General features: G+C 27.4%; 4 protein-coding genes across 7 annotated transcripts; 3 read left to right on the forward strand and 1 right to left on the reverse strand.

Annotated features, from left to right (window-relative positions):
- Positions 1–432: 432 nt before the first annotated feature.
- On the forward strand, positions 433–14,074 carry LOC122635908 (short-chain dehydrogenase/reductase family 16C member 6). 3 transcript variants are annotated; one of them, XM_043826624.1, is made up of 8 exons: positions 436–852; positions 1,228–1,443; positions 6,285–6,409; positions 7,748–7,858; positions 12,297–12,458; positions 12,813–12,898; positions 12,974–13,090; positions 13,355–14,074. In XM_043826624.1, exons 2-8 carry the CDS (start codon positions 1,320–1,322, stop codon positions 13,545–13,547), a joined length of 918 nt encoding a protein of 305 aa, XP_043682559.1. In that variant the 5' UTR covers positions 436–852; positions 1,228–1,319; the 3' UTR covers positions 13,548–14,074. The 3 variants fall into 3 exon arrangements, with proteins under 3 accessions (XP_043682558.1, XP_043682559.1, XP_043682560.1); XM_043826625.1 differs by having other exon boundaries at positions 1,250–1,443; XM_043826623.1 differs by having other exon boundaries at positions 433–1,443.
- Positions 14,075–17,039: 2,965 nt separating this feature from the next.
- Positions 17,040–24,398, forward strand: LOC122635901 (integrin beta-nu). Of its 2 annotated transcripts, XM_043826607.1 has the most exons (12): positions 17,040–17,739; positions 18,260–18,501; positions 19,441–19,726; positions 19,969–20,133; positions 20,549–21,007; positions 21,412–21,574; positions 21,715–21,884; positions 22,013–22,185; positions 22,434–22,633; positions 23,155–23,267; positions 23,414–23,505; positions 23,717–24,398. In XM_043826607.1, the coding sequence occupies exons 1-12, from the start codon at positions 17,572–17,574 to the stop codon at positions 23,859–23,861; spliced, it is 2,376 nt and encodes a 791-aa protein (XP_043682542.1). In that variant the 5' UTR covers positions 17,040–17,571; the 3' UTR covers positions 23,862–24,398. The 2 variants fall into 2 exon arrangements, with proteins under 2 accessions (XP_043682542.1, XP_043682543.1); XM_043826608.1 differs by lacking the exon at positions 18,260–18,501 and having other exon boundaries at positions 17,567–17,739.
- Positions 23,876–24,914, reverse strand: LOC122635914 (phosphatidylinositol 4-phosphate 5-kinase 6-like). The gene is made up of 4 exons (XM_043826634.1): positions 24,770–24,914; positions 24,570–24,657; positions 24,196–24,382; positions 23,876–24,062 (listed from the first exon to the last, which is right to left on the reverse strand). Exons 1-4 carry the CDS (start codon positions 24,885–24,887, stop codon positions 23,925–23,927), a joined length of 531 nt encoding a protein of 176 aa, XP_043682569.1. The 5' UTR covers positions 24,888–24,914; the 3' UTR covers positions 23,876–23,924.
- A 208-nt stretch (positions 24,915–25,122) lies between these two features.
- LOC122635910 (DDRGK domain-containing protein 1) lies at positions 25,123–26,679 on the forward strand. Its single transcript, XM_043826628.1, has 2 exons — positions 25,123–25,386; positions 25,517–26,679. The coding sequence occupies exons 1-2, from the start codon at positions 25,302–25,304 to the stop codon at positions 26,263–26,265; spliced, it is 834 nt and encodes a 277-aa protein (XP_043682563.1). The 5' UTR covers positions 25,123–25,301; the 3' UTR covers positions 26,266–26,679.
- Positions 26,680–27,047: the final 368 nt, after the last annotated feature.

Raw genomic sequence — 27,047 nt, forward strand, 5'->3', positions numbered from 1 at the left:
AAAAGAAAGAAAAAAAAAAGAGAGAGAAAAAAATTAAAAAAAAAAAAAAAAGGACGAAAGGAAAGGGAAAAAAAAAAAGAAGATGAAGAAGAGGAAGAAAAAGAGGACTGTTGTGACTAAACTTCTAACCTTGTTTTTTTTTTTTTTTCCAAAACATCTGCTTCCAAAATTACTTTCTAAGATAGATTCGTTCGAATAAAAATTTTGAGTTGAGGTTTGGAACGATTGACAGGTGACACAGAGAGGGGGAGGGGGGGTGGAAGAGGCGGTGGAGGAGAGGAGGAAGAGGAAGAGGAAGAGGAAGAGGAGGAGGAAGAGGAGGAAGAGGAAGAAAGAAGATATGAATTTTTACGAACGAACGTGTTACGTTTTTCTAAAGACGTTGAGTGAAGAGAGAGAGAGAGAGAGAGAGAGAGAGAGAGAGAAATATGTTATTAATGCTTATGTTCTTTATTCCTATTCCTTCTTTTTTTTCTTGTTTTGTTTCTTTCTTTCCTTTTTTTTATTCTTTTTTCTATTTTGCAGATATACGAGAGATAAGTAACTTGATACAATTCGCCAACAGGAAACAGAGAGAGAGAAAAATAGAGAGAAAGAGAGAGAGAGAAAGAGAAAAGGATAGAGATAGAATAGATGGATAAATAGATGAATAGACAGAAGAAACAGATTTAATGTCTGGATAAAAGTGGGGAAAAGAAGCAAACGAGAAGAAGAAGAAGTAGAAGTAGAAGGAGAAGTAGAAGGAGAAGAAGAAGAAAAAAAGAAGAAATTAAATTCATGTTGCGTTGCAGACGATTCCATTCATCGAAGGCCGTATTAAGTGTAAAGACGTGTTTAGGAAGTTTCGAGCAGGTTGGAGGTCTCCGCGCGTTGTTCTTCCAGCATACACAACGAGATTGTATAGGATCTTAAACGATCGCACATTTAATCAATCGATCGATCGATCGATCGATCGATCAAGCAATCAATCAATCAATCAATCAATCGTACAAATAGAAACAAAACGAAACGGATTTCGTTTCTTTTTCGTTGTTTGTTTGTTTGTTTGTTTGTTTGTTTGCTTTGCTTACTTACTTGTTGTTTCATTGTTGATGCAGTTTATCCTATCGCGCGTATACAACGTTTACGTGATATAGTCGAGAACGGAAAAGAAGTTTCGTTTTGAAACGAGAAGTTGCAGTTTTTTTTTTTGTTTTGTTTTAAAAATCACGACAATGTCGTTTATAGAATTAATCCGCGACCTTCTTAGTTTTATATTGTTCTCGATCACGGCCATACTCGAGAGTATTCTTAGAATATTTATACCACGCAAATACCAAATGAAGGACATATCTGGCGAGGTTGCCCTTGTCACTGGCGGAGGCGGAGGATTAGGAAGGTTATTAGCCCTCAGATTGGCTAATCTTGGCGTCATCGTTGTAGTATGGGACATCAATCAGAAAGGTCAGTTGAATTTTAATTCGTACATTTTTCTTATCTTCTTTTCTGTCTTTTTCTTTTTTTCATTTTCTTCCGTTCTTTTTTGTTTGTCTGTTTCTTCCTTTCTTTCTTTCTTTCTTTCTTTCTTTCTTTCTTTCTTTCAAACGATTAATTTCAAGAGAAAGGAAATAGTTCGTAACAAACACCCACTTATCATTTACTTTTTTACATTTTATAACTAGAACGTATCATATGTGTCATTGATAATATTTATGTATTATATTTTGATACGATCTCGTTTAATAATTCATAGGAATTTGTTATTACGTCCGTCGATTTTAATTCAAATTTTTGCAAGTTTCTTTACGAATGATATATATGATTATGTGCTCGATCGAAATGATATATCGAGACGAAGAAAGAAAAAAAAAAAAAAGAATTGTTATATATTCATTGATATACGTGGATTTTTTTTTTTTCTTCTTAATCTTTATTCATTCTTATGTATTCTATAAATAGGAAGAATATCATTGATAATATTTAAATGTTACGTTTTATATAAATTTATAAATATTTCATATTAATCATTCATTTAGTCGTTCGAGTTTAATGATCTATCAGATTCAAAAGATTTATTCGAAAGATTATTCATATATTTCTATGCATATATTTATCTATTTATTACTTCGTGTACTATGCTATGAAGATTCAGTGAAAGTAACGATAACAAGCAAAATACCGTTCTTTCTCTAACAGATAGAATCTCGTTGAAAGTAACAGTCTAATCTTGTTAGACGATAGAAGATTGATCACCATGTTTGATGTAACAAAACGATCGATCGACTAATTTGTTTCTTTTCGTTGATTCTTTCTGTTTTAAATATTTTCAACGTCGGACAAGTTTAATTAAATTGCTTTTATTTTCTTTTTTTTTTTTTTTTTTTTTTTATAATAAACAGTAATATCAAACAATATATGTATGTGTATACATACATTAATGTATTTTTTATTATAATTAATATATTATATAATTTATGTTATTATATAATTATTTTTCCTTCTGAAGAAAAATATTACGAATATAAAAAAAAAAGAAACGTATTGATGACATCACGGGATATATCGTATCCTTTTAAGAGGAGAAAAAGAAAAATGGAAATAGAAAAAAAAAGGAATAATCCCTCTCACTTTTTCCATCTTTTTTTTTTTCCACTTGAATGAATAATCGATTACGTTCGAACACAGATTATTACTTCGTAATGAAATGGTTTTATATTTTCTATGGAACGATATTTTGCATGCCATAAATTATTTTACGCTAGTACATAATTATTATTTAAATCGCTTCTTCATTAAATCAAATGTAAGAATAATAGGAAATATAATCGTAGCAATTTTTTTTCTTTCTATTTTTTTTTTTTTTTTTTTTTTTTTTTTTTTTTTTTTTTTTTTTTTTTTTTTTTTTTTTTTTTAAATATACCATTCCATATAAAATATATGCATAGAGACATATACGTTGCAAACATCTTTATTCTTGTTAATTATTCATATTAAAATTCATGTTGAGATCGAAGGATCTGGTTAGCTAATTGATAGTTCAGATAACCATTAATAAAAAGATGAATTTGAATCCGGATTCAAACATTACAATGAAGATTCAATATTTCTTTTTTCTTTTTTCTTTTTTTTCTTCTTTCTTTTTCTTCCCCATCCTTTGATATTACTTAATCCACTTAATATTATTTATTATTTCGCAAATACAATTTCTAAAAACATGATATATTCGATTACCGAAATGTGATTCATCGAAATGCCGTAAATGAAAGCCGAACGAATCTAGGAGTTCGTATTCGATTAATAACGAAGAATTGATTTTTTTGTCAAGGTCGTAGGAAGTTCACGGATAAAAAAGAAATTTTTTTTTTTTTCCTTTCTTTCCTTACGTTCTAATAAAATTTTAATATTCCTTTAACTAGCAATAATCATCTTATTCTCGCGTCCAACTAAAAGCGACCTATTGACCATAGTACGAGGCCGTAGAAAGTTCATAAATATGATTCATGGAATCGATGATCATTCTTTATTAATCATCGATTAGTTTTCTCCAGATGTTCTAGTATCGTCTACGCGAACTACGCTAGTATATGGTTTGTCTTGTTTGACGTTTCAATTCTAAAATTGGATTTATGCGAAAATATCAATTTGAAATAAAAAAGAAAAAAAAATTGGATGTTTCGCAACTTAATATAATATATTACATATTTATAATTAATTATTATTTATATTATATATATATATATATATATTACAATTGAATAATTAAATTTTCCATCTAAGTTTCTCAATTTTTATATTAAAGGACCTGATAAGATATTTAAATGAACTTTGATATAAATTATCGTGTGCATATATTATATTATTAAAGATAAACAATTTGAAACATATGCATTACGCATATACAAAATATGTAAATCAACAGAAATATATTTTTAGAATAGTTTAATCAAGAAACATGATTTCCATCCAAGTCCCATTGCATTATTTATAAAAGCTATTAATTTGCATAAACATAAGCTTATTTGATAATAAATGTATATTTACATAGCCTTGATTTTCAAGATGCATAAAATTGAATGATAATGTATCAATACGAATTTATCAAATGGCTTTTTCTTAGAATACATCTAGTGTAATAGAAAAAAGTTTCACAACTTGTATATCGTAACTTGTAATAGAATTCATTCTACTTCCTTGATTGAGATTAAATAATGATTGTTTTCTATGATATTTAATTTTCTATTATACGTTCTATTCTTTTAATTAATTTAATATAATATAAATTATATTATATCAATATATACAAATTTTCTATTACGTGTCTTTCTCTTAATTGATATAATATAATATATATTATATTAATATGTACAAACTTTCCATTATAGTGTTTCTTCTTTTGATTAATTTAATATAATTTATATTACATTAAATATCACACACACTATATATATATATATATATATATATATATATATGCTGCAAGTCCGTTGAGAAAGTATATTGCCGATAGAACGATTCTATATATTGTCATAGTATGGTACCTTTCTCTTTCACTTAAAACTTTCCTCGACACAGTATAGTTTCCAACGTCATTCGTTCGTCAACTCTCTTTACATTCATAAAAAGAAAAAAAAAAAAAAAAAAAAAAGAAAAAGAAAAAAATATAAAGAAAAAAGAAAAAAAAATCCTGACACGTAATCTTACATAAAATTAAATCTAAACGCGTGACTAATTTTTTTCTCTCTCTTATTTTTTATTTCTTTTCCTTCTTTTCCTATTTTCAATATATTTCTTCATATTCTTTTCTTTTCATGCGTAAAAGAAAATTGCTTTATCTCTGTTTTACGTTTTCGTTAATACATCGTCCTCTAACTAATTTTTCTCAGATAATTTTTATTCCTTTTTTTTTCTTTTCTTTTTTTTTTTTTTTTTTTTTACGAAAAGGAAAGAAAAGAAAAAAGAAAGGTTTTTCCCTCTCATCACACCGCCGTTATTCTCGATGATTCATCGAAATAATCAGATTAAACCAATCATACGTAATAGTTGTACAGAGTGATAGGTAATTTCTAATTGATAAAAAGAAAAATTGTCTATTTCAGAGATTAGCCTAGATAATATTAGAAATTTGCAAATTAAATTGGCTTTCTTAAATTAACTTAAATTCTAATGGGTTTGAACATTTGTGTAATAGACTAATTAGGAGGACAGACAGCTGCTTGAAATATAAACATATTGTTTACACAAATAAACGTTCTAAAAGGAAAACTAATTGATTAGGTCAACATGAGGTAGGTCAGTGTCCTACTCTATGGTTATTATAGGATTATTCGTGTGACAGTACGTGTACGATGTGAAGTTTAGAGACGAACGAATGTTTCTCGTTGCAACGTAGAAGAAAACTTTTACTTGTGATGAGATGATCGTCGAATATACATCGAATTGGATTTCTAAATAACTAGATTTCTACATATAAAAAAGTATAATAAAAAAAAGAAGAAAAGAAACGAAATAAATCCGCAATGAATCGTTAAGGATTTTAATACGTACGTTTTGATCTGATTTCCTCATTGGCGATATTTTTGATTTTTTCTTTTCCTATATTTTTTCTTTTTCTTTTTTTTTTTTTTTTTTTCAATTTATATCATCTCCATATAAAAAGAACAAAAGAATTGCATATAAAAAGAACGAAGAATCTAACAATATTTTTTCTGTTCTTTTTTCTTTTCTTTTTTTTTTTGTTATATATATATATATATATATATATATATATATATATATATATATATATATTTTTTCTTCTCTTTCTTCTTTTCCTTTCTTTTCTCGCCTTTTCTTTTTCTTTCCTTAACTTTCGTCGCGTTAAGCATGAGTGCATAAATATGTCTTATTTCTGTTATACACTTCTGTTACTTTCTAATTTCTCTCTGTAATAAAATATTCAACTCTCATCGCGGAATAAAGCATATCTTATAATAGAAACAAATAAAGATAAAGATGGATGAATGGATGAATGGATGAATGGATATCTAATTAAACGCATTTGTCTAATGATCCGTGTAATATACACGTTAATTTATATCTAATTTAAATAATGAAACAAAAACGATACGTTCAAATACGTTTCGATGTGTAATTAAATTAATTATGGATTACAAACAGCGTAACAATGGCGTTCAATACGCGAGTCTTTTTAAAAAAATAATTTAACGACGTTCACATTATCGACGACGGATAAATAATTCCCCCTTTTTTTTTTTTATTTCTCTTTTATCCTCTTTCTTTTATTTTTTTTTTTTTTATCTTTTTAGGTATCGAAGAAACGGTGAAATTGGTACAGGCTGCAGGTGGTACTTGTTACGGATACGTTTGCGATCTTTGCAATCGCGAGGATATTTACAAAAAGGCGGCTCTGCTTAAAGAAGAAGTTGGCAAGGTGAGAGGACATTTTTGTTTTCTTATTTATTTATATTATTTTTTTCTCATTTTTTTTTTAAATTTCGATAAATGCTTCTCAAGTACAAAAAAATGGAGCAAAAAAAAAAAAAAGAAAAAGAAACTCTGTCGATTTAAAGTCGTACGTTTTGTTCAAACAAATTATATTCTTTCTATCTCTCTCTTTCTCTTTTTCTCATTATTTTTGAAATCGATAGTTTTTGGAGCGAATAGACATGAATACGTACGTTTTTGTGTTATCGACTTACTCACCTAGAAAAAGATAGTATACTACTCTCTATCTGAAATAGGGAGAGGAGGGGAAAGTAGGGGAGGGAGGCTGAAAGAGAACATTATGAAAGTCTACGTTACGCCACATCTCTCTGTAATATACAGAGAACCGTTGGCGGCATCGTGTGGCCTGACCTGTTTTCAACGTTTCTTCAAAAAGAGAACAAAAAAAAAAAAAAAAGAAATGAAAAAAAAAATAAAATCTTCTACTTCGTCCTTCTACGTACGATACTTTTTCTTAGTTATTGTTACTACTGTAATATATATATATATATATATATATATATATATATATATTATACTTATATATATAATATATATATTATACATATACATTTATATTATATTGTACGTACAATAAATAAATATACATACATACATACATATATATATATATATATATATGTATGTATATATATTATCTAAATATGTATGTATCTAGATAACAATTTTTATTTTTTAAGATATATATACACATACATACACTCAAATATATTGTATCACATACACATACATATATTTTAATTCTACTATCTATAGTTACGCACGAATCGAAATCTTAACGTTGTCACCGACCTTTCCTACTTTCACTTTTATATTCGATCGGTGAAGGATTCGCAACTCTTACAGGCTGTTTATTCAGAGTGATTCAGGAAACTCGTTCTTCTTGAATCACGTTGAGCAAGACATAGAAATTGAGCAAACATTTGTTGAAGAATTTTCAAATATTAAAAAGATTAATCGCGGTTATTTTTAAGAGCTTTTACGGAATTCAAAAACGGAATTTTTATTATAAACAATAAAATACGTATGTATATGTATATATATATCATTATCTAAGCAATTAGCACAATTCTAGGAATCAAGAGATCATAGTTCATAAACACTCATAATAAATTATCGAGGTCATAGCTAAATTTATCTTTTCTCATCTTTTCTCATCAGTTATTACTGTAATTCGAGTGATCATACTATCCGACATTATGATTTATTATCCACGAATATTCCCTATACATTATTACTCTAACATTTTTCTAATTTATTACAGGTAACAATCTTGATAAACAATGCCGGTGTAGTCAATGTTATGAAGTTCTTGGAAACCCCTGATAATCTTCTAATACGTACGATGGACGTAAACATAATGAGCCATTTTTGGGTAAGTAAAAATCTTTCCTAAGTAGTACTATTTTCATTCTTATTTTCTTCTCTTTTCTCTCTCTCTCTCTCTCTCTCTCTCTCTCTCTCTCTCTCTCTCTCTCTCTCTCTCATCCTCGCACTTTATAATCATCATTTCTTTGTTATACGATCTCGTGCAAACGCGTAATCGTTTCTTCGAACCTACTCTCTCCGTTCCCATCCTTTTATATACTAATCTTTTAAATTATACACTAAGTCTTTTTGGATTTAATTTTAACGAAAAAAAAAAAAAAAAAGATTGAAAACGAAAGAAAGAAAAGAAATAAAAAAAAAAGAAAAAGATATATCAATCCGAGTTACGTGAAAATTTTTTGAACGAAGATGACGGAAGATAAAGGAGGGGGAATGTCTGTTCGTAAAAAAAAAAATAAAGAAAAAATAAAACCAATAAAAAAAATCAAATGCTTCAGATAATCGTGATAACGTCGACGAAATTCAACGAAATTAATGTAGGATGTGAGTGAAGGATGAAAAAGTGGGAGTAGAAATGGTGGAGGTTGTGTAGGAGTAGAAGGATAATCAAAAATCGTTGTTGGCAACTGGTAATGTGGATAGCTGCACATTAAAAAAAAAAAAAAAAAAAAAAAAGAAGGAAGAAAGAAAGAAAGAGAAAAGAAAAATATTTTCTTTCTTTTATATCGAATCTTACGCGATTAAACCTAATCGAAATGACACGCCGTTACGTGGTTAAACTAGCGATTTTTCATATTCCGTGACTATAATCCCGTCATATTGCAGGATGTTTGTGTTATGAAAGAAATCATACTCACGTCCGTGCCATTTTATCGTTGTTATCGCGGCCAAAATGGCACAAGTTAACAATATTTGCGCGATATTAAAATATAATTAAATTTGCATTTATAAAAATTTCGTTCCGTTCGTTGTGTTCTTTAATCGAACAATTTTTTTACATATACGTAAGTAATTAAGTATTTAGTTACCTTTTAGTATCGATTCGTACGCGCAGTGGATCTTTTCTTTTTTCTTTTTCTTTTTTCTTTTTTCTTTAAATCGATAATAATATGATTAGATAAATATCGAGATGTTGTTTGAAATTCGTTCGTTCGTACGACATTATTTCTTTTTCATATATATATATATATATATATATATATATATATATATATATATATATATATATACATTTATTCTTCGGCATTAACGTTGTCTATAATTTGGATCAGCGTTTTCTCAATCTTTATCAATCGCATTAATTTTTTAACGGATCGATCGAGAAATAATGATTCATTTATTAAGATTCATTACGTCTAAACCTAAGAGTAAAAAAACGACCGATTCTAAACGATTATTTCCAATAATTCGCATTGATATAACATTCGGAACAACTATCAATTACATAAATAATAATTCAAATGACATGAGTCTTATATTCGATCTATAAAAAAAAAGAAACTTGTATTGAAACATTCAATACAATAAATATTACGTAGATATTTATGAAGAGAGAAGAAATAGTGATGATATCTTAGAAAAAAATGGCTTGATAAAAGATAACTCTTTATCGATCGATTAGTGATAGAATTCACTATATAATATATATATATATATATACACCACGAAATTAATTTAATATTTCGTTTAATATTACGAGTTGTTTTTTTCTTTTTTTTTTTTTTTTTTATATCAAATGTCGAAGGATTTTGGTAGATCAATTTCTGTCAGAAATCAAGAACCAAATATCTCTAAGAAATTCTCGCGGTGAGAGGCAAACATGGTTAGGTTCACCGTAGTAGTTCGTTGTGGAATCGTTGCCGTTGGTCAGGTACAGAGAAACCGGTCAGATGACTGCAAGTACTTACTTACACCGTTCGTAAGTAGTTGCCATAGTGTATTCTATGTTAAAAATTGCAACATACCAAACCGTCACTGTATTTTATCCTCGTCAAAGGTAATTTGACTCTCTTTTAATTTCAACAGCTACGGAAATTCCTCGATTATTTTATTTTATATACGTATGTATATATATATATTTTTTTTTCTTTCTTTGTTTCTTTCTTTTATTATTAATATTTATATGTTAATATATCTCTTTCTTTCTTTTATTTTATATATATATATATATGTATGTATGTATATGTACGTATACATATATTTCTTTTTTCTTATTTTTCTTTTTTCTTTTTTTTTTCTTTTTCTTTCAAGAGAAACGACGCGAAAAAATGAAAGAGAAGAAAAAGAATCTAATCGTTCTAGCAATTTAAGTCATTACGATTAAATATGTCGAATGTAAATTGAGCTATGTCGAATAATGAAAGAATCTTGTACTCTTCGTATAATTTGAATAAAATTTTGTATTAATGCAATAATAGATATATATTATCGTGTAATATATTCCGTTTTAACACTTCCTCGAGTTACAAACGAGTTTTTCATTTTTTTCATTTTCCTTTTTTTTTCTTCTCTCTCTCTCTCTCTTTTTTTTTCTTGTAATTCATCAATAACACAAAATGGAAAATTATATTTTACAAGAACACGATACTAAAAATGAGCATATATTACGTTTAAAAGTATTGTATTGAAATTGTACGTGTTTTATAATTTCTGTAATTTTCCTTTTTCTCTTACAATTTTCACTATTCTTCTATTATATTTTCTCGATGATTATATCACGCTCAAAATTCTTTTTTCTGGTAGAAAAAAAAAGAAGAAAGAAGCAAAAAAGAAAACAAATTTTGACTGAAAAATGAATTCGGTGTTCTTTTTCTTTTTTGTTCAGCACTTTTCGTATCATTGAGATAGGATAATAAGACCAAACATTTTTTATAATTCACGAAAATAATTAATTATCGAATAAAAGTTATAAATATAGAAAATAGTTCATTTCGAAGCTTGATCGATGGTTTTGAATTAGGTGTTCAATTATATCGAACGCTTCCAATACCTGTTTAATAAATAAGAAATGCACGTGCAAAATAAATTTCCTATTCAAAACGCAATACAAATTAAAACTATATCAGGAAAAAGTTTCCTGCATGAAGTAAAAGTCGAAAAGATAAAAAAGCGTCTCGACATTTATAACTAAATGTAAATATAGAACGTTACGTGTTAGTTCTAACATAAAAAAGAAATCATATTCGATTATAATCGCGGAAATTATTACTAATTCTTTTAGATCACCCTATATATGCAATCGTCCTTCACAACAAGATCCTCTTTCGAGGATAACTAGTTTCAAACGGCTTCAAAATTAGAACAGGTTATGCTTTGTTATTTATCAAGATCCTCGATCATATATAATCCAAAAATTATGATTCGAAAAAAAGAAAAAAGAAAAAGAAAAACCAGTTAACCAAACGCGTGCTCTATTTTTTTTTTTCTTTTTTAACATGAGTCAATCCATTTATTTGTTTTTTCCTTTAGGAAAAAAATCGTTAATCTGTTGTAATAAACAGGTAATAAAAAGATGTGTATGTGTGTGTGTGTGTGTGTGTGTGTGTAAAAAAAAGGATATTATCCATTATCTACATCAGAAAAAAAAATTAAAAAAAAAAAAAAAAAAAAAAGCGGTCAATGATATTCAACTTATTGAATAAATTATATATAAAATACACGTATATATAGATATATACGTGACTGGTCACATTCTACGATCACGCGCATATGTATATGTATGTGTATGCGCGTGTGTATGTTCAGATAAATTTTTAAATGTCAATCGGTTAGAAAGCAATTAATCTTGAAACATATTAAATAATATCAACAGTAGATATTTTAACGATGAAAACAGAGCGTAACCATGAAAATCGTTTGAGATCTTGTAAAAGTGGGTTAATCATCCCATAAAAAAGAAAAAGAAACGTTTGTAATTGTGGGCCTCCTACCATCTCGATGTCACGGTCATTTCTTTGTTGTATATTTGCTCAACAAACCACTTTCTACCGATCCCTTTCCAATCACGATTTAACCTACCTCTCTCTGTCTCTGTCTCTCTCTATCTTTCTGTATCTTAATCGAAAACATTATATATATATATATATATATATTATTTCTCTTAAATTTGTATATAAAACAAATGTATATTTTCATATTTGATTTATATTTGTATATTTTGGTATATGCATTTATTTCTATTGTATATGAACATATATAAATATAAAACTCTTTATATTCGGTTATTTTTTTTTCTTTTTTCTTTTTTTTTTTTTTCCTTTTTTTTTCTTCGTATATCTCCATCATAAATGTATATTATCCTATTACGTGTCATCATCGTATTATAATTGAGCATTAAAAGAGAAAAAAGAAGAATGAAAGAAGGAAATCAAAGTTCTTTTTTACTGTAATAGAAACTCCTTTTCTATTTTTCTTTTTCTCTTTTTTTTTTTTCTTTTTCCTCTTCACTCTTTCCTTTTATTCATTTTTTCTTTTTTTTTTTGCAGACAGTGAAAGCTTTCCTCCCGGCTATGATGGAAAGTAATAAAGGTCATATCGTCAGTATAGCGAGTATGGCTGGCCATGTTGGGATTCCGAAATTAGTTGATTATTGTACATCGAAATATGCAGCAGTTGGTTTCGATGAAGCGTTACGAATAGAACTGGAGGTATGTATTTGTTATAAGTTATTTTTTTTATTATATTTTATATTTCGTTATATTTTTTCGCTCTTAAAAGAAAAGAAAAAAAAAATATATATATATATAGATTTTCATTACCTTTCAAATGTTTATATGTATATATATATATGTATATAATATCGATTTTTATTTAAACATTTTTGTCATAAATAATCTTTAATTTTCGTTCTTATAATTAATTTTTTATTTGAAGAATCTTTAATTTTTATTCTCACAATTTTAATTTTTTTATCGTTTACATATTTTTCCTTTTAGACGTTATTTGCATATATTTGTATGTATATATATATATATTTTTTGTTCTTTTTTTATTTTTTATAGTACGAAGGATATAATAATATCAACACCACAGTCGTATGCCCTTATTTCCTTCGTAGTACAGGCATGTTTGGAAATGGATATTCCGGGTACGAATGATTTTCAATGGTTTTAATACGTTAATTCATAAAAATATTGATTTTAATGATCAACATTCCTTTCAGATTTTTGCCTAATCTAAGTCCGAACGAAGTAGCGGAGAAGACTATAACGTCGTTGAGATGTAACAACAAATACATTATGATACCGGAATATTTCCAAATTTTGTTACCTTTCAAATGGTACATACATACATTTTTATTTAAACGTTATATTTCATTTTTATTCGTATAATTAATTTCTAATTTCTTTTAATTCGATGTAATTTTTATTCATATAACTCATTTTCAATTTTTCAAATTGAATTTTCACTTTTGCAACTGACCTTTGATTCTTTTTTATCCTTTTTCTTTTTACAATAACTTTTTGATTAAAGAAAAAAAAAAATTAAATTCCTACTTTCGTAATTAATTCTTATAACAAAAATATCGTAATTAATTTTGCAGGGTATTCCCATGGACTTGCATCAGTATGGTACTACGTGGTTTAGTCAGAGAAATTTCACCTATCCATGAATCGACAGTAGAGACAAATGTCATTAACAATAAAAACAAAAATATAAATGTAAAGGATCGGGAGGACGATATGATACGTCAACAATTAACTAGGCATATTTCAAGTTCCGAAAGAAAACCATAAAAATTTGAGCCGTGATTCTCTTTCTCTCTCTTTCTCTCTCTCTCTCTCTCTCTTTTTCTTTTTCTCTTTCTCTTTCTCTTTATCATCTATCTATAGTGTTTCTTTATTTTTATTTTTTTTTTTTCTATAAAAGTTTTATATACTGTTACAAAGACATTTGCAAAGAGAGATATAACTTAACATAATATTTTCCTACGTAATTATTGATTTATTAATTACGAACGATCTAATTTTTCTTCGCAATTGAGACGAATAAAGAACGGTTTAAGATATTTCGATGAAAGTGATTTTTTTCTTTTTTTGGTGTTTAGCCATCAAAAGCATTACGCCAAATCAAATCGATAATTTTTCTTCTTATCAATATATATATATATATATATTTAATTAAAACGTTTTGTGTATATGATACATATCAGGGATATAGATTTATACCATCATTATAGTGGCAATAATTATATTTGGTTTTTATTTAAAGTTAATGTTTAATGTCGGTACGATACAATTAATAATAATAATAATAATAATAATAATAATAATAATAATAAAGAAAATTAGTTAATACGATGAAATATATTAGAAATTATTGTGAATCAAGATTAATTCTTTTTAATGGTTGTACAGAAAAAAAAAAAAGAAAAAGAAAAATAATATTGTGTAAGTAACATTATAATTTAGGATAAAGTAATAAAGAAATAAAATGAAATGAAATGAAACAAAGAAAAAGATTAACGAATCATTAAATAAATATGCACGATCGACTATACAGAAATACTAGAAAGAAATATATGCGTGTTATCTTACTCAAATGAGACAACATTAGAAATAAAAAATCTTGTAAATCAGGTTACGATGGTGTTATAGGTGTGTGTGTGCGTGTGCGTGCAAATATATATTATACCAACTTTCATTTAGATTTTATCATTTTCTTATATTTTAAAATTCACGATTATACGTTTTTAAATCTCGTAAATCGTTCTACGCGATATGACAGGTAAAACTTGGCTGAACCTTTTTTAAATTATCACCGATGTTAATTAAAATTCAAAGGATATTTTATTACGTATAGAAGATAATATTATTCGTTAAATTAAACGAATGATCTCGTTTAATGTTGTTAAATGTGTCAATTTAATATCAATCATTTTAATATAATTACCTCGAGGAAAATAATATTATTTGAAAAAAAAAAAAACAAAAAGGAAAAAAAATAATCTCTTTTTCGAAATATTATTATTACTACTAGTACGTGATCATCGGTTTATAGGTCATAGTTATAGAAAGTCAAAAAGAAAACTACTTTTCTCTCTGTATAGACATATATATATATAAATATGTATATGTATATGTGTATATATATATATATATATATATATATATATATATATATGTATATATACGTCTAATCCACGTGCGTTGGCGATACAATCATAACGGACGTGAAACAGATGCAGAAACCAAAATAGGCCGCTACTGCGATTATGTCAGCACAAGCCGATAATATAATCGTCTTCTCGTAGCTATGTATATACTATCGTGTGGGTGTCTGTTTCTATGGTTCTACAAATATATACGTACATATGTATAAATATATTCCTACGTATAAATATATATCTATATAGCTCTATATATATATATTCTATATATTATATATATCCTATATATATCCTATATTTATATTCTATATATATTCTATATTTATATCCTATATATATATATCCTATGTAAATATAGGAAAGTGTAATCCATTGTAAACGTTATAAATAAGTATCATTGATCAATGTCATACGCGAATAATGAATTATTAATCAAAAGATATCATATATTGTACTAGTATACTTTTCATATCGGTACACTTTCTTTTCTTGTCTTTTCTTTTATTTCTTTTTTTCTTCCCCTTTAAATCTCGTCTCGTCGTTAATAAAATTATTTCTCATTTTTTCTTTTAATCCTCCAACGACAAATGCACAATCAGTTAGTACGTAAAAATTTTGTATTGAGTTTTTTTTTTTTTTTTTTAATTTTTCTATTTCTTTCTTTTCTCTTCTTTTTTTTTTTCTTTTATTTTACATAGTACATAGAAACGTTGATAAAAGGCATTGAGTGTCTTCTATGTTCTCTTTTTGTATCGTAGTGAATGTCGCCTCGACGTTATATACACATACACACATACACACACAAATAAGTAGGCACGTACGCACGCGTTACACGTACAAACACATACATAAAAGCATGCGTGCATCTCTAAAAAAAATAGTAATATATTATGCTTCCTCGACGATAACACGATCATTACGCGTCGATAACTCGAGCTGTTAACAATTATTGTGTTAGGAGATATATTAATATATATATATATATATATATATATATATATATATATAAAAAAGAAAGACATGTTTTAAACCGATATTTCTTCCATCGCATACGTAACGTTACTATTAAGATAACTAATTATGTAAATGATAAAAGCGGGGTCATTAAGTTCTCAATATTTTGTTATTTAGCTTGGGAAAAGAATGATGTGAAAAAACTAGAAGTGTGTGAGTGTAGCGTATTAACTTTTAATGTGTTAGGTGTGTTACGTACGTTCGTGTGTTCTAATTGGAATGATGAGACAATTGAATACCAACAAACACGTGAACGCGAAGAATCAGAATTTACGTTTTTTTCCACGTTACATAGGATCGTCATCATCGGCATCGTCATCATCATTCGCCGATGTTTACCATTATCCTTGAAGAATAAAACACAATAAAGGTTTCTAACTAACTATTAAAACGATTGCTCATAAAATTGAATCATAAAAAGATTTAATTAATATAACATCTTGCTCGTAAAGAACGCTCTTTTTACGTTCGATAATGATATCATATCGATATCCTAAAAAAATCGATTAACGTAAGGAAAGAAAAAAATTAAAAAAGAAGAAAAAGAAGATCTAAAAGATGAAAAGATACACAAGAGAAAAAAAGATTTATTTTTATTTATGTAAAGATTTTATTTATTATATTCGATAATTCTAAAAAATCGATTAACGCAAAGACGTAAATCGACAAAGAGAAAGAAATAAAAAAACAAAAAGAAAAAAGAAAAAAAAAAGAAAAAGAGGAAAGGAAAAGATCTACAAAAAAATGTACAGAAGAAAAAAGATTTGATTCTTTTTTATTTATATAGAAATTCTATTTATTATAATCTTTATTATAGATTATTTATATAGATTTTATTTATTATATTCTATATAGAGATAGATATTTTACTTATTATAGAGATCGCGTGAGACTTGGAGATAAATGATAATCGACAGATAAAAAAAAAAAAGTAAAAAAGAAGAAATCAACAACAACAACACACACACACACACACACAATATATATATAGATCGTTCATTGAAAAATTTGAAAAAGTTTGATCTAGATTTTTTGAAAATATTCCTTGCAATTATAAATTTTTACTATGATTCATATAGATGTGTTTCAATATCGATAGTGTTTCTAATATATCGGTTTTTCTTTTTCTTTCTTTCTCTCTTTCTTTTCTCTTTTTTTTTTTCTCTTTTGCCAAATCGCGACGATTCACGAGAGTAAGATATTATCGTTATCGTATCGTATAATATAGATAACGTACCGAGAACGCCGTTGCAGCGTCTACAGTCATTAATTTCTCGCATTACCGTCTCTGATTTCGTATTGTTCGTCGTATTCTTATTGTGTGTGTGTGTGTGTTATATACATATGTGTTATGCGATGATATATCCGTGTAAAGTTATGTCGTAAAAAAGACGTCATTTATTTTTTCAAGCGTTTGTGCCGTCGATGCGAACGACGAACGACGAGCTACGAACTACGAACAACGATTTATAATTTGAACGATAAAGAAGAAAAAGAAAAAAAAAAATAAATATAGATACACAAATAAACATATATAGATAGATCATACACATAGATACAAGGTTACAAGGTGCATCAGGATCTCGCTTGTTTATACGTTAAGTTAGTTTTATTAGAAACGATTTATCCGGTTCGATATGACGTACTCATACTATTTCACATTGACAATAATATTAGTGCTGACGTGTATAATCGTCAAGTGTTATGTCATTGAAGAAACGAAACTTTTGAGATTGTGCGTACCACAAAACTCGTGCGAGAGTTGTCTGGAGGCTCATGATGCTTGTGCCTGGTGCAGTGATTGGGTATATATTTTTATATATATATATATATTTTTATGTAGATTTATATAAATTATATATATATTCTATATATATATACATACATATGTATATATAGATGTTTATATAGATGTTTACATAAAATATAGATTTCTATATTTTATATCTTCCTTTTTCATTTATATTTTTTTTTTTTATGATCATTACAATAGACTTAGTTCTTTTTTTATATTATAAAATCAAAGTATACATTTTTTTACATTATAATATCGTCTAGTAGCAAATGGGTATACATTTTTTCTCTTCGTCATTTTGTTTTTTTTTTTTTTTATCGAATGAGATAAGATCGGAGAGAAAAAAGAAAAGAACAAAAAAAAAGAAACTACAAACTTTTGTTTATGTTACGAAGTTATAATATATGCACTTTTTTCTTTTCTTTTCATTATAACTTTTTTTTATTATCTTCTTTCTTATCGAATATTTCCTCTTCGAGGAAAAAAAATAAATTATGAATAAGCATCAAAGATATATTCAATGATTTCAGTCTTATTCGAATTCTACTATCGGCAAACCAAGATGTAATTTACCAGAACGATTGAATGAATTTGGTTGTCCAATAACGGAAATTAGGAAAGCTCCAAGTGGATACGTCGAATATATAAAGAACGAAGATTTTCAAGATGTTTCGATGAATCATTTGCCGGTACAACTTAAGCCGCAAAGAGTTCACGTCAAATTACGACCGAATTCGAAAATGGAAATGAATCTTCAGTATCGACCGGCTAAGTAAGGATCACAAAAATTGATCGAAAAAAAAAAAAAACAAAAAGAAATTGAAAAAATTATTTTTCTTCGAATTTTTTCTCTTTTTTTTTTTTTTCTTAAGAAATTCGCAACGATCGTTTTTCGAATAAAAATTATATCTACATTCTATATGTGTGTATATAGGTTTACACACGAGCACACACACGTGTATACATATATATATATGTATGTATTATTAAATCGTGGAAGGTCGCGTTTACTTTTCTTATCTTTTATGATATAAGGTATTAGAACGCGATTGCTGAGAAAACTGTGTCATGTAAAATACGAACGGTATATTGGTAATCACATATATTACGTAAAATCAATTAATGCTATAAAATAAATTCATTTGTTTCAAGTCGATAAAAACGTAAAGTTTATATATAATTCATAATATCGACGCGCTTAATCGATTAATAATGTAATCTCGAATTAACGAACGTTTGTTTTTCTCTTTGTTTTCTTTTCTTTTTTTGATAGTCTGTATATATATATATATATATATATATATATATATATATATATATATTTTTATATATATATATATCCTTCGCATTGTATTTTCTAATCAAACGAAATTTGACAATTATCTTTTTAGATGTCTCGATTGAATACGATTTATTCTTTCCTTTCTTTTTCTATTTTCAATTTTTGTTTCATTAATTTCTTTTTTTACATTACATTAACATATCTCTTTTTTTAATCGAACAATGTTTCCTTTACAATGTATAAAAATTATCCTTTAGATTATCGACTATCGATTTTGAATATGATTTGTTCGTTGTTTATTTATTTACTTAGAACGTAACACGAATATGAATTATTTTTTTTTTTTTTTAATCAATGCGTCTTCTATTGCATTTCTTTTTTTTTTGTTTTGTTTAATTAAACAATCTTCTTTCTTTTTTCTATATACAGAAATTATCCTTTAGATCTGTACTATTTAATGGATTTAACATGGTCGATGAAGGACGACAAGGATACCCTCGTTGGTTTGAGTAGAAAAATGACGGATACTTTGGGAACATTTACCGATAATTTTCGTCTTGGTTTTGGTAGCTACGCCGATAAGCCATTGATGCCCTTTATATTTCCAGGACATGAAGATAATCCTTGTAGAAGCGAATATGCAACGTGTGCACCGCTTTATTCGTTCAGACATCATCTTCCATTGACGGGAGATGTCGATCAATTCGTACGTAAGGTACGAATATTAATAATTAATTAAATAATTAATTAATTAATTAATTAATTAATTAATTAATTAATTATTATAATATTAATAATGTGATCAATATATTAATAATAATATATTATACATATAATATATAATAATATAATGTTTGATATACCATAAATTTTTTTATGGTTTTACGATGACGAAGGATATTGATTGATGAAAATAAGGACGGAATGGGGTTGTTTTTTTTATGAAAAAAAAAAAAGGTAAACAACAGCGACGTCACAGGTAACGTGGATAATTTGGAAGGTGGCCTTGATGGAGTGATACAAGCTATCGTTTGCGAAGATGTTATTGGTTGGGGACATCAAGCTAGAAAGTTGATGCTTCTTGCTACCGATGGTTATTTACACTTTGCCGGTGAAGGAAAGGTAAACGTAATTATTAATTATTAATGCGTTAATTTGATTACCTAATAATTACAATCGATAAGATATTAATTACTAATTATAATTATTATAATTTAATAAACGATTATATGACAACTATGATCTGATTAAAAATTATAATAATTATAATCCAATTATGAAATAATTAATAAATATAATATATATATATATTACAATAATTATAATTTAATTTATAATTATTATAATAATAATTTCATCATCGATTACAATTTAATTAATAATGCGTCAAATAAAATATGCTAATAAATAGAAGAGCGGGAAATTAAGGAATGTAACGTCCTGTTGAAAATAATGAAGATTTTTAATACATTGATATAATTTGATTTATCTCATACATTATATTAATGACGTTTTAAATTTAACTTTTCTATTTTAGTTAGGTGGAGCTGTAAATCGACAGGATTTTAAATGTCATCTCGATAAACACGGTCAATATTCTTTAGCTAAGGAATACGATTATCCTTCGTTAGCTGAAATATCAAGATTACTTCACGATCATAAAGTCAATTTGATATTCGCAGTTACGGAAGATCGCCGAGAGGAATACGAATTGATATCGGATTTATTAAAAGAGAAAGCCAGAGTCGCTACTTTAGCAGCTAATAGTTCTAATATATTAGAAATCATTGAGAGCGCCTATCACGAGATAGTTACGAAATTAGTTTTACGAGATAACTCGACTAATCCTCTCAAAATGGAATATTTTTCCAATTGCGGAAGGGACGGTGTTCCTATCGTAAATAAAGCGGAATGCGATGGTATTCAGGAAGGTCAGGTTTACGAGTTCAAGGTCGTTTTTTCGATGGAATCATGTCCAAGAAACGAAAGCCTTTGGGTAAGTAAGTTAAGCAAATAAGTGAGTTAAGTATTTACACGATGTAAAAAGAAAAAAGAAAAAAGAAAAAGAAAAATGAAGAAAAAATAAACGCTGCAACATGCACTTATGTTAATCGATTGATAATTGATAATAAGTAACGTTTCATTAAAAGATAGTCATCATCTTTTTTCTCTTTTTTTGTTTCGTTTTTTTTTTCTTTTTTCTTTTTTCTTTTTTCTTAATCTTCCACGATCTCGTGAGTGAAAATATTCTGCTTGAATCTACATATATATACACGCACACTTGTGTGTTTGTGTGTGTATGTATATATATACATATACATATATCTCTCTCTTTATACATACATATATATATATATATGAATTCTATATATTATATATATATATATATATCCTATATAGAAACAAACAGTAGTAATAGACGACGCGTTGGCATCAGAAGCGTCTGAAATAATCGTCGAAGTGGAACTATTATGCGGTTGCAATTGCAAAGATCAGGAGAGTTCACATTGCAAAAATGGCGTCAACGAATGCGGCATATGCAAATGCGATCCTGGATGGTCCGGTAAGATTTTGTTAAGATTTTGTCCTTATTTTTTCTCTCTTTACTTTCTCCTCTTTTTTTCTTTCACTTTCTTTTCTTCTTTCTTTTAAATCAAAGTACACCAAGTAACAAACACATTGTTTAAAACGATTATGTTCCAGGAGAGACCTGCGATTGCGACGAGAGTTCGTGGATTATTAATCGTTTGCAATGCATAGCATTTAACGGGACAACTGAAATTTGTTCAGGAAGGGGCGAATGTATCTGTGGTAGATGCAATTGCGATCTCGGTTACAAAGGACAATTTTGCGAATGTTCTCCTTGTGACAAGGTGATGAAATATATATATATAAATATATATATATATATATATATATATATATATATATATATATTACGTGTGTTCGTAAAATTAATGTTAAACAAGTGATAATGATTATCAATGATTATTGCCGTTAGACCGACGGTATCGAATGCGGCGGACGTGGAACTTGCGAATGCGGTACATGCAATTGCATAGACGGTTGGAAAGGAGATGGTTGTCAATGTCCTTCGGACGATAAATTATGTATTGCACCAGGAAGCGATGAAGTTTGTGGTAATCACGGTTATTGCGATTGCGGACATTGTAGGTACGAAAAATTTCTTTCCTTTTTTTTTTTTTTTTTTGTTTTTTTTTTCTTTTTTATTTCTGTCAATGAAAAAAAAAAAAAAATTGATCGATTAAACTAATCCATGTTATTAGATTCAAATGTAAATCAAATAAATAATATTTAGTATGATATTATTATTTTAGATATTACAAATATATAATATCTAAATGTAAATTAAGTGAATAATATCTATCCTAAAGGAATGTATTTTATTTTATTATTTGAAGATGTAACACAACAGCACCCGACGGCCTATTTTATCGTGGAACTTTTTGCGAATCGTCAGCCAGCACCGGTGGTAGCGATCTTTGCGTTCTTTATGATTCTTGCGTTAATGCCACCGTAGAAGGTTCGCAAGATGTTGAACAACTGTGTCAGACCAATACCACTTTTTATCAAATTCAAAAAGTGGATAACGTCAATACAGGTAAACAATAACGTTCCAGGCTATTTAGATTCTATAAAATTCACGATGTTACTTGTTTCGTACGATTATTATATATCGATTTTAAATATCTCCAACGATTTTTGATTCGTTATATTTTTGTTATATACATTTTTCTTTTTCTTCCTTTCTTTTATTTTATTTTATTTTTTATTTTTTTTTTTCCCCACAAAAATTTGAGATACCGATATAAATTACGACGATTAAGAGACTATTATATTTTTTTTTCCTCTTTCTCTCTTTTTTTTATTTATTTATTTATTTATTTATTTATTTATTTATTTTTTTTTTTTGAACTTATCAACACAAAGATAACGTATATCTTCTTTGTTATTTTATTTTTGTGTATTATAATGAATCTAAAGATTGGATTAGAAAACAACAAGAAACAAAGAAGAAACTCTTTATAAAAAAATTTCGATATATCCTATCGCTCTTACGATCCACGATATCTCGATGTTTCAATGAGAAAAATATTCCAATGCTTTTTTATTAATTTACAGGAAATGAACATTATTGCTTCATTAGAACTATCAAGGAAAGAACAACGTGCATCATTCCTTACATTTATCATTTTAACAAGGACAATACGGTTACATTAATAATCGCTGATAAGGTAATTGTCTTTTGACTTCTTTTTCTCTCTCTCTCTCTCTCTCTCTCTCTCTCTCTTTTTCGTCTCATCGTAATTTCTATCTTGTCAGTTATCATTTTTTCTATTTTTGATTTTTTTTTTTTTTTCTTTCTGTTTTTTTATTATAGTCCTGTCGTACGTCCTTACACGTGGCTCTGATACCTGGGATCATATTTCTAGCGATAGTAATCATGGGTATTGTTGGTTTATGCATATGGAAGTAAGTAATAATATGTTAGAAATTTTTCTAAGAAATATTTTTAACGACGGTCATTAATCATGAATCAATAATCTTGTTGTTCGTTTGCGATATGCTTGTTTTTATACGATAATGATTATTTTTATCATATACATTTCTTTTTCGTTTTTTGTTTCTGTTTATTAAAAAAAAAAAAAAAAAAAAAAATGTTTTTCTCTTTGTGAACGTATAGATGTTGGACCGCCATACAGGATAAAAGAGAATACGCTAAATTCGAACAGGAAAGACAGAAAACAGTATACTGTTTGGACGAAAATCCATTATTTAAACCTGCGACGACACGATTCGACGTACCAGCATTGTTCAACGACAATTGATCAAAAAAGAAATAATAATCGTGATCGAATTTTTATTAGATAGAGTACATCAATCAATTGAGATTATTTATTTGATAGAATGTTTGAAAAACAAGTCGAATTGGATAAAATCGATAGCGACGATTGCACCGGAACGTCATCGGACGTCGTTGCTCGACATGTTTCGGTCCAAAAATGATTGTTAGGCATGAAGTAAATCGACTGCAGTTACGAAAACCAAAAAGAAGAAAAAATGAAAAGGAAAAGAAAACCAAAAAAAAAAGAAAGATGTTAATTGTACTTAAATTTATACGTGTTAACTTAAGTATATCAATTTATTTTTATATTTTCTTACGTCATCCGAAATAGTTTTAACGATCCAAACGTAACCGAGTGAATCTTGATAAGTAATCTCGGAAACGGGCTTATTTTCATACCATATTGCGTTTATCGATGAATCGTCGGGAAAATGATATATACCTTTGCCACTCATCTGTCCATTCGCGTTAATTCCACCATTATATCGCGTTCCGTTGTTATGCCTTTTTTACAGTTAAATATATATATATATAAATAAATAAATAAATAAATATATTATTCTATTCTTATTGTATATATATAATAATATATATATATTTTTTTTTTTGGTTGTTCCTAACAAATTGAATATTCAACTCACGATTGATTTATAACTAATCTATGTATATTTTTAGTCAGTCGTGTACTTACTGAATGAAGAAATTTTCTTCGACAAAATTATCGTTTTCCCACTTACCGCTATAGGTATTAAAATCGTCTGTAACGTATACTCCTTCACCTAAAAAATAATGATCGAACAAGAGATTATAATTTATTGCTATATATCGTAAATCTATTTAATAATAATAATAATAAAAAATTAAATAAATAAATAAATAAGTTAAGTTAACCGTTTTTAACCAAAGTGCCATTAATTAAATGCAACGCATAATCTCCATCATATGTGTCACCGTTTAAGAATGAAAACTTTCCACTTCCTTTTTTAAGATTCGGATCGCTATTTTCCATCGTGTCGATTTATAACGTTCTAAAAATACTTACTTGTTTTTCTACGATTTAAACTTTAATATTTTATATAATATGTTTATACATAACCAAAGATCTTTGAAATGATTCTTGATAATCGAAAGAACATGTCGGAAATTGGCTGCATATAACATCGATAAGTAAGTTCTGTTATCGATAATAATCTCGAAATTTTGTATCAAATTATTTTATCGACGGTAAGTAATCTGTCGATAATAAATATTTTTAATATGATAAAATATCCTTCAGTCGGTAATGTTAGGTAGCTCTATCTTTCGATCAAAAATTGTATTAAAGAGACAAAACAGCCATCTGAAGTAACAAAATGATAACTTCGTTTTTTGTCAGAACAAATCTAACCTCTTTGGTGAAAGTGTTGAAGTATTATTTGAAAAAATGGATATGTTTTTATTAATATTTTGTGTAATAGTTATTACACTTCTAATAACCGCATCCACGATGTATCTTCGTCGAAATAGAGGTATGATTTTATTTTATTATCTTTGTAGATTCTTCTTTGTCAATAACTTACGGTAGTTTTATAATTTCAAAGTTTTAACCTATATAGGTCATAAATTATTCAAATAACATTAAATAATTTCTTGTTATAGCTACGGAGAAAGAAAGACCTCAGGATCAAGGTGTAGAACGTCGACAAATTAGACGAATAGTTGGTAATAGAAATGTTCGTCATCGTATACAAGTCAGAGCAAATGATCAGATAAATGCAAATGAAAATGAAGAATCAGAGAATGATGAAGCAGAGATAGATACAACTATGGATATACTGGATAGCAAAATTGGTGCTAAGAAACGGGCAAAATTAGTAGCTAAAGCTGAAAAGAAAGTACAAAGAGAAATTAATAAATTTGAACAGGAGAAACGTAAGAAGGAAGAAGAAAAGCGACAAAAAGAAAGGGACAAACAACGCGAAGAAGAACAAGATAAAGAAATGCGTCAAGAGGAGGAAGCCAGAAAACTTAGAGAACTGAAGGAACGAAAGGAATACGAAGAATATTTAAAAATGAAGGAAATGTTTAGCGTGGAAGAGGAAGGTTTCCAAGAGGATGAAAATGTTTTACTGGAAGACATTAAGGAATATATCAAACTAAAAAAAGTAGTGTATCTAGACGATGTCGCTGCACATTTCTCACAAAAAACAGCATTCGTCGTAGATAAGATTTTGGAGTGGCAAAAAACAGGTAATTTAACCGGAGTAATAGATGATCAAGGAAAATTCATTTATATTACTGAGAGCGAACTCGATGCTATTGTAAAATTCATTAAACGACGTGGTAGAGTTAGTATCTCTGAACTTTCTGAACATTCAAGTACATTAATAAATATAGGTTCAAATTAAAGTATTCCTATAATGATACATCCATAGATTAAGGATACTATCTTTTAGAAATTTAACGAACGACGTGATCGAATGAATTAAGAAAAAAGGAAATGATTTTTGCGACTTGATAAAATGATCAATAAAGTCGAAAGAGCGAAATCGATGGAAGAATGTCATGCAATTTTTGTCGTTATTAAATTTTTAATTATTAATAATATACTATTGCACGCACACGCATATATATATATATAAATATATATATATATATATATATATATATATATATATAAGTGTACATAGATTTTACATAAAGTTATAAATCACGATCAATATTTATCTATTTCTAATACTGTATGGAACGGTTCATGCATATACGAATATTGTATATTTATATATATATAAATAAAAAAGAGATGAATGTTTTGTTTCTGATCTTGATTTCTTTTTTATATATTTATTTCGATAGAGATTAATAAACCGTGCACGTAGTAATAGTTATATCTTATTGCACTTGAAATATTGTAATAATATCTAAAAAAAAAACGAAACTTTACGTATATGTATACTAATTCTGGTAAAAAATTATTATAATTTCGTGTAATTAAACTTTCACGATTTATAATAAAAAACTTTCATATATCCGTTTAATAATAAAAAATTAATATCGATCTCGAAGTGTCTCTAATTAAATGCAACTAATGATCTCCGACATACCTATCGTCGTTAACAAAAAAAAAAAAAAAAAAGAAAAGAAAAGAAAAAAGAAAAATCATCCAATCTTTTTTAAGATTTCAATTTAG

Source organism: Vespula pensylvanica, chromosome 20 (genome assembly GCF_014466175.1).
Source record: "Vespula pensylvanica isolate Volc-1 chromosome 20, ASM1446617v1, whole genome shotgun sequence".
Lineage (NCBI taxonomy): Eukaryota > Metazoa > Arthropoda > Insecta > Hymenoptera > Vespidae > Vespula > Vespula pensylvanica.

What these genes read in the sequence shown, in the direction of transcription:
- LOC122635908 (XM_043826623.1), top strand. Translation starts at nt 1,215, where the DNA reads ATGTCGTTTATAGAATTAATCCGCGACCTTCTTAGTTTTATATTGTTC. An exon ending in ACATAATGAGCCATTTTTGG is followed by an intron (nt 7,859 to 12,296) that starts GTAAGTAAAAAT and finishes TTTTTTTTGCAG; the next exon opens with ACAGTGAAAGCTTTCCTCCC. An exon ending in TTTGGAAATGGATATTCCGG is followed by an intron (nt 12,899 to 12,973) that starts GTACGAATGATT and finishes CATTCCTTTCAG; the next exon opens with ATTTTTGCCTAATCTAAGTC.
- LOC122635901 (XM_043826607.1), top strand. Translation starts at nt 17,572, where the DNA reads ATGACGTACTCATACTATTTCACATTGACAATAATATTAGTGCTGACG. An exon ending in TCGATCAATTCGTACGTAAG is followed by an intron (nt 19,727 to 19,968) that starts GTACGAATATTA and finishes AAAAAAAAAAAG; the next exon opens with GTAAACAACAGCGACGTCAC. An exon ending in AATGTTCTCCTTGTGACAAG is followed by an intron (nt 21,885 to 22,012) that starts GTGATGAAATAT and finishes TATTGCCGTTAG; the next exon opens with ACCGACGGTATCGAATGCGG.
- LOC122635914 (XM_043826634.1), bottom strand. Translation starts at nt 24,887, where the DNA reads ATGGAAAATAGCGATCCGAATCTTAAAAAAGGAAGTGGAAAGTTTTCA. An exon ending in GAAGAAAATTTCTTCATTCA is followed by an intron (nt 24,383 to 24,569) that starts GTAAGTACACGA and finishes ACTGTAAAAAAG; the next exon opens with GCATAACAACGGAACGCGAT. An exon ending in TTAAAACTATTTCGGATGAC is followed by an intron (nt 24,063 to 24,195) that starts GTAAGAAAATAT and finishes TCGTAACTGCAG; the next exon opens with TCGATTTACTTCATGCCTAA.
- LOC122635910 (XM_043826628.1), top strand. Translation starts at nt 25,302, where the DNA reads ATGGATATGTTTTTATTAATATTTTGTGTAATAGTTATTACACTTCTA. An exon ending in GTATCTTCGTCGAAATAGAG is followed by an intron (nt 25,387 to 25,516) that starts GTATGATTTTAT and finishes TTCTTGTTATAG; the next exon opens with CTACGGAGAAAGAAAGACCT.